A 6,607-nucleotide genomic window follows, 5' to 3' on the forward strand; every position below is an offset into this window, starting at 1 on the left:
CATCTATCTCTCTCCCCCTTCCCCCCCTACCTCTCCCTCCCCACCTGCCCTCCCGCCCCACCTAGCTAGGCCAAGGCAGGCATCAGAGTGGAGGGCTTTGCTGTGCAAACCACCACACAGGGAATGGAATCTTGATGAGACGCCATTGCCTCTGGGGCTGGGTGAGACCAGGCCTTGTCCAGGAGCAGCCACAGCAGCGAATCATCCCCGGGGCCTCCTGGGCACCTAGCCTGTGCCGAGTGCTCTCCCTGCTCGTATCCTCAACTCCGGTCACCCTGGGTGGTGGCTCCTGTCCATTCCCCCACTTGATGGAGGAGGAAATAGGCCCAGAAAGGGGCAGCAGCTCGCTAGTGAGTGGTGAGACTGAGATTCAAACCCAGGTCTGCGCGTCCAGTCAGTGCTCCTAATTCCTGTGGCTTCCCTGGCTATTTGCAAAGAGACCAGCTGTTCTGAGCACTAGCACTTGGACGGTCTCATCTCCCTGGGCTGGGCTGGGCGCTGCCCGCCAAGGAATTGATGGTTGGATACCCTGCGGCAGCAGCCACTTGGCCTGTGGTTTGGAAGCAGTGACTGTAATGGTGCCAAGAGCCACAGGCCCTGTGTGCCCAGGCATCTAGCAGAGTGTGGGAGGAGGGCCCCGCTTGGTCAGCCTGACTCCCCTGGGCTTCTCATGCTTCCCTCTAACCCCATCCCCGACAGTGGTCCGAGCTGGGGGGAGGGTCCCCAGAAGAGAGAGCATGTGCGCAGGCTGCGGCCTGCAGGAGCCGTCCTCCTCCGGGCTGTTTTTGTGCCTGCTCATTGGGAGGTTGGGCTTGGTCATCTCCGAGCCTTCTCTGCCTCTGAAGTTCAGTAGTTCTGGGATGGAAGCGGAGGTGGGGGTCCTAAGGTTGGCTGAGGGCCCAACTGGGCTCTCTGTTCACGAAGATGTCTGCTCCACAGCACAGCACTGCCCCACCCCCGGGAATCCATCCGCAACTGTGCGCTCAGCATGGACCAGATCCCAGACCTGCACTCGCCTATGTCCCCCATCTCCGAGAGCCCCAGCTCCCCCGCCTACAGTACCGGTATGGACAGCGGCGGGCAGAGGGGCCAGTGCGGGGATCTGGTGGCAATGATTGTGTGTGTGCACGTGCTTTTGATGAGTTCTGTTACTGTGTGTGATATTGTGTTTTTCTACCTCTTTTCTGAGAGCGAGGCCCTATAAAAATTTACTCTAAGAACCTGCTAGCAGAGCTATTTTTTAAAAATTTCTTTATTGATTTCAGAGAGGAAGGAAGAGAGAGAGATGGAAACATCAATGATGAGAGAGAATCATCAATCGGCTGCCTCCTGCATGCCCCCTACTGGGGATCGAGCCCGCAACCCAGGCATGTGCCCTTGGCCGGAATCGAACCTGGGACCCTTCAGTCCACAGGCTGACGTTCTAGCCACTGAGCCAAACCGGCTAGAGCAGAGCTATTGATGTTGACATACAAACAGTTCCACAGCTTGCTCATTGCAATGGTTTGAGTCCCTAAACACGGGCCAGAAACTTTGTCATAACTATCCCCCTTCAAATCAACAGGCCTGAGTGTGAAAGTTAAAATCCCTTGTCAGAAATAATCCACTGGACAATTTCTAAGCAACATGGTGGACGCAATACCCAGGAGCCAGGTTTTACCAGCTCTCCCGCTTGCTGGCTGGGCGGCCTGGGACAGGTCAGCTCACCTCTCTGAGCCTCAGTTTTCTCACCTGCAGAACGAGGATCATAAAAGTACTTACTCCACAGGATACTGAGGAGGTTAAATGGACCAATGTGCCAAGAAGGATCTCACAGGCAGCAAGGGCTCAATTAGCATCACCTGTAATTTTGATGATGGTTTTACTGTTGTTGACCAGTGTATCTCCAACATATCGCCAGCTCCTGGCACACGGGAACTCACTAAACCATCATTACTAATCCACGGAGAAATAATTCCACGTGGCTCCCTGAACTCCAGCCAGTGCTTAGCTTCCCTGAGTCGCTGAAAGCCCCCCAACCCCCCCATAGTCCCGTGCTTCCCCAAGGCTGCGGCAGCTTAGGGTGGGCGTGTGCAGACCCCTGGGGGCCAGTGATGGCCAAGCCTCGCTGAGGGCTGTTCCTTTTGCTGGCACCCGCTGGGCCTGGATTGTGTTGGAAGCAGGGATGGCCCCTGTAGGGTAAATGGAGGCTGTCCTTCGGGAAGGGGGTGGGGGCACGGCGCTGGGTGGAGCCATGGTAACCAGTGCTCTCCTTTTCTCTCCCTGCAGTGACCCGTGTTCATGCCGCCCCCGCAGCCCCCTCGGCCACAGTGCTGCCCGCCTCCCCGGTCACCCGCCGCTCCAGTGAACCCCAGCTGTGTCCCGGAAGTGCCCCAAAGCCCCCTGGGGAGTTGGACAAGGGCCCTTATGCCAGCCCCTCCCACACCCTCTGCAAGGCCTCCCCCTCACCGTCGCTCAGCAGCTACAGCGACCCGGACTCTGGCCATTACTGCCAGCTCCAGCCTCCTGTCCGTGGCAGCCGTGAGTGGGCAGCAGCGGAGGCCTCCAGCCGGCAGGGCAAGAGCTACGGAGAGAGGCTAAAGGACCTGTCAGAAAATGGGGCCCCCGACGGGGACTGGGGCAGGGCCTTCACAGTCCCCATCATAGAAGCCACCTCTTCCTTCAACCCGGCCACTTTCCAGTCACTACTGATCCCCAAGGATAACCGGCCCCTGGAGGTGGGCCTCCTGCGCAAGGTCAAGGAGCTGCTGGCAGAGGTGGACGCCCGGACGTTGGCTCAGCATGTCACCAAGGTTGACTGCCTGGTAGGTGCTCGGTGCACCCTGGGACAGGGGCAGCACCCCGGCCCCTGGCTTTAGGACTGGGATCAGGGTAGTGAGGAGCTGGCCCCTAAATTCCCCAAACATAGCCAGTGGGGCTGGATTCTGGCTTCATGGCTGTCCTTTACTTGCTGTGTGACTCTGGGCTGATCACTTTGCCTCTCTGGGCCTCCATTTTCCCCTTTTAAAAAAGTTGGCCTGGCCTGTGGGGCTCAGTTGGTTGGGTGTCATTCTGCGCACCAAGGAGTTGCAGGTTTGAAGGTTTGATTCCGGGTCAGAGCCCATGCCCAGGTTTTGTGTTTGGTCCCCGATGGGGGGCATGAAGGAGGCAGCTGATCGATGGTTCACTCTCACATGGATGCTTCTCTCTCTCCTCTCCCTTCCTCTCTCTTAAAAAAAAAAATAGAAATGTTAAAAAATAAATTTATAGAGACTTAAAAAAAGCAAAAAGCAAGATATTGCTTCCTGCAGATGTCAGCTTGGCACTGGAACTGGGCAGTCCTGAAACCCAGTGGTGTCTGACTTCACTGTTGAGTCTGGCTAAAGTCCGGGCTGGTCCAGGGAATGTAAATGACCCAATTCCCCGCCCCCACACCCCCTGGTGGACAAAACAAGCAAAACTCATTACCTGGCCCGTACGTTGTCAGAGCCCAGAGTGTTTGCTGGGAATGAATCTTTGCTCATCTCAGAACCCCAGCTATCTCTGCACCTCACTTCCTCCCTCTGAAGTTTGGAGTGCACTGGTTACGGGGTCGCACTGGTCTCCAAGCTCAGGAAGCAAGAAGAGAGAGTGCAGGGATGTTCTATGAAGAGCACTAAGGTGTGAAGGGAGCAGCCCTGGTTCTAGGCCCTGTGTGTGACATTGGACTGCCCCTTTCTCTCCTTGGGACTCAGGTCGGCCTTCTGGAATAAGGCAGCCCTTGGTCCTTAGCCTTAACTGAGTATTTAACACGTCAGGCACCTCTGGGCATTTCCCCATTTATCCCTCATTTCGCAGATGAGGAAAAGAAGGCTCCTTTGCTCCACCGCAGAGGGTTAGCAGTAGAGCTGGAATTCAAATCCGGCCTCCCGGCCAGGCTGCCCTCCTAGATAAAGCTTTCTGACTCCCAGATGGCTTGGGCCAGCCAAGACAGGAAATTAATCAGCCCTCTGGGCGTCCTTGCAGGTTGCTAGGATACTGGGCGTTACCAAGGAGATGCAGACCCTAATGGGAGTCCGCTGGGGCATGGAGCTGCTCACCCTCCCCCATGGCCGGCAGCTACGTCTAGACCTGCTGGAAAGGTAAGGGAAACACCCCCCCCCCCCCTCGACACACACACACACACACACACACACACCCCCCGCCCCCACGCTGGGGGACTCTCGTCCTTTGGCTTTGGCCAGCTGGCCAATCACAGTCTCTCAGCCTGGCTCCCAGGGGTTGTGGCCACGCCCCCTATCCCACTGACCAAGTGCAACTTGTCATTCTTTTGCTCCAAGCAATTCTGGTTTCTCAAAGACCCAGTCCTTTAGGGATTCACCTTTGCATCCTCCTGACCAATCATAGTCCATGAATCTTTGCTCCGCCCATCATCTCTCTCTGGCCACGCCCCCTGACCTCGTGGTCTCTACAACCTCCCCGTTTGGGCTTTGCTCTCCACCCACTCGGTGCCTAACCCCTGGCAGTGGCAGGAACCCTGGCCCCGCCCTTGGTCACGCCCCCCTGACCTGGCCTCTGCGACAGGTTCCACACCATGTCCATCATGCTGGCTGTAGACATCCTGGGCTGCACCGGCTCTGCTGAGGAGCGGGCAGCGCTTCTGCACAAGACCATCCAGCTGGCCGCAGAGCTTCGGGGGACCATGGGCAACATGTTCAGCTTCGCTGCGGTCATGGGCGCCCTGGATATGGCCCAGGTACGGAGGGGCCCTGGCAGAGCGGGTTCAGGGGGACTGTCGCCCTGGGCTGATTTCCTTCGGGATGGCTGTGGAGTGATTCCGGAAGAACTCAGCAGCATTGGGGAAAGGGCTCCTGGAAGAGTGGGTTCTCTAAGTGCTGACCTGCTCCGACACCAAGTCTGCCCCTTCTGTGGGCCTCAGTCTTCCCACCTGTAAATGCATGAGGTGCATATAGGAGTGTCAGTCATTTAGTGAGCACTTACTGTATGCTGGGTGCTAGTGCTACACTAAGTATTTTACAAGCACGGATTCCTCAAAACAATCTCGAGGTAAATGTCTTTATTGTCCCCATTTTACTGATGGAGAAATTGAGGCAGAGCAGTACTTGCCTAAGGTCACACAGTCAGAGGCTGAAAAAGTTGGGATTAGAACCAGGTCTGTCTTAATTTCATAGCCCAAACCTCATCCACACTGCACTTCCTCTCCTATGCCTAGTAAATAGTAACAATGGGGTCCGACAGGCCGTGGGTCAGCTCCCAGCTCTACCACTTATTTCTGGAATGACCTTGGGCAAGTCATTCCCTTCTCCGAGCCTTAGTTTCCTCATCTGTAAAATGGGTTGTGGGAGGGCTTCATGAGGACTTAGCACCGTCCCTGATACATGAATGGTGATCGTAATAACCGCGCATCTGGGCATCCACGCGGCAGGGCGGCCTGTGGCCCTTGCTGGCCGCTTCCCTGGCTGGTCGCTCACAGTTTGGCCTCCCCAGATTGCCCGGCTGGAGCAGACATGGATGACTCTGCGACAGCGACACACGGAGGGTGCCATCCTCTACGAGAAGAAGCTCAAGCCGTTTCTCAAGAGCCTCAATGAGGGCAAAGGTACCCCCCATGTTGCTGTGTGACCTTGCACAGGTTTCAACCCTCTCTGGGCCCGGCAAGACCTTCCGGTGTGGAAGATGAGAGCTTGACTGAGCTCTGTGCGAGCTATTCCTGCACTCACTCTGCACCTGGCAGCTGGCAGCCCCGTCCAGGCGTGGCCCTTGGGGCCGGGCCAAGGGTGCGATAGATTTAGTTGAAAGAATCTGAAAGGAAAGGTCTGTCCAGAAGTCAGGAGCCCTGGGGGTTTTCTGGGACCTCAGCAGGCCCCACCCTTTCCGCTTCTGTGTCTCAGTTTCTGGGGCCACAGTGGGCAGTGGGGCCCTCCAGGGTCTCTGAGAGCCTGCTGTCTCCCTCCTCGCAGAAGGCCCGCCGCTGAGCAACACCACATTTCCTCACGTCCTGCCGCTCATCACTCTGCTGGAGTGTGACACGGCCCCGGCCGAGGGCCCGGAGCCCTGGGGCAGCACGGAGCACGGCGTGGAGGTGGTGCTGGCCCACCTGGAGGCTGCCCGCACGGTGGCACACCATGGAGGCCTGTACCACACCAATGCCGAGGTCAAGCTGCAGGGTGAGTTCTTCGGGCCTGGGCCTCCCTCCACTTGCCTTGCTCTCCCCTTCCCTCCAAATGTTCATTCTCATTTTCCACCCCTCCTTCCTGCCCTGTCTCCCTGACTCATTTTTCTCATTCCTTTTCTTCCTCACTCATCATTTCAACAAGCAATTGTTAGTGGCAGGCACCAGGTAGACACAGATGATTCAAAGAGCATCAGAGCTGTGTGTCTTAGCTTCTCTGAGCCTCAGTTTTCTCATCTGTGAAGTGGGTGTTCTAACAGGCCCACTTTACAAGGTTGTTTGCAAAGTGCTACGCCTGGGGGCCTGGGGCTGAGACAGACCTGCCCTGCCTTCCAGGAGCTCTTAGCCCAGTCGAAAGGTAGAACTCTCAGGAAAGGAGCAGAGAAAGTGGCTTCAGATGATCCATCTTTTACTGCTTTAGGCATTACTTAGTCATACAAGTTTACTATAGACAAA

General features: G+C 56.6%; 1 protein-coding gene across 5 annotated transcripts in view; it reads left to right on the plus strand.

The window, feature by feature from the left end:
* SH2D3C (SH2 domain containing 3C) overlaps positions 1–6,607 on the plus strand; it is a 27,873-nt gene that overhangs the window by 20,110 nt on the left and 1,156 nt on the right. For all 5 annotated transcript variants that reach the window (XM_006102088.3, XM_006102089.1, XM_014467479.2 and 2 more), the window contains 6 exons: positions 940–1,064; positions 2,269–2,804; positions 3,985–4,100; positions 4,543–4,714; positions 5,467–5,578; positions 5,940–6,146. In XM_006102088.3, coding sequence (XP_006102150.1) covers positions 940–1,064; positions 2,269–2,804; positions 3,985–4,100; positions 4,543–4,714; positions 5,467–5,578; positions 5,940–6,146 — 1,268 coding nt within the window. The remainder of the gene's footprint in view (positions 1–939; positions 1,065–2,268; positions 2,805–3,984; positions 4,101–4,542; positions 4,715–5,466; positions 5,579–5,939; positions 6,147–6,607) is intronic.

The sequence above is a fragment of the Myotis lucifugus genome, unplaced genomic scaffold (genome assembly GCF_000147115.1).
Source record: "Myotis lucifugus unplaced genomic scaffold, Myoluc2.0 scaffold_397, whole genome shotgun sequence".
Classification (NCBI taxonomy): domain Eukaryota; kingdom Metazoa; phylum Chordata; class Mammalia; order Chiroptera; family Vespertilionidae; genus Myotis; species Myotis lucifugus.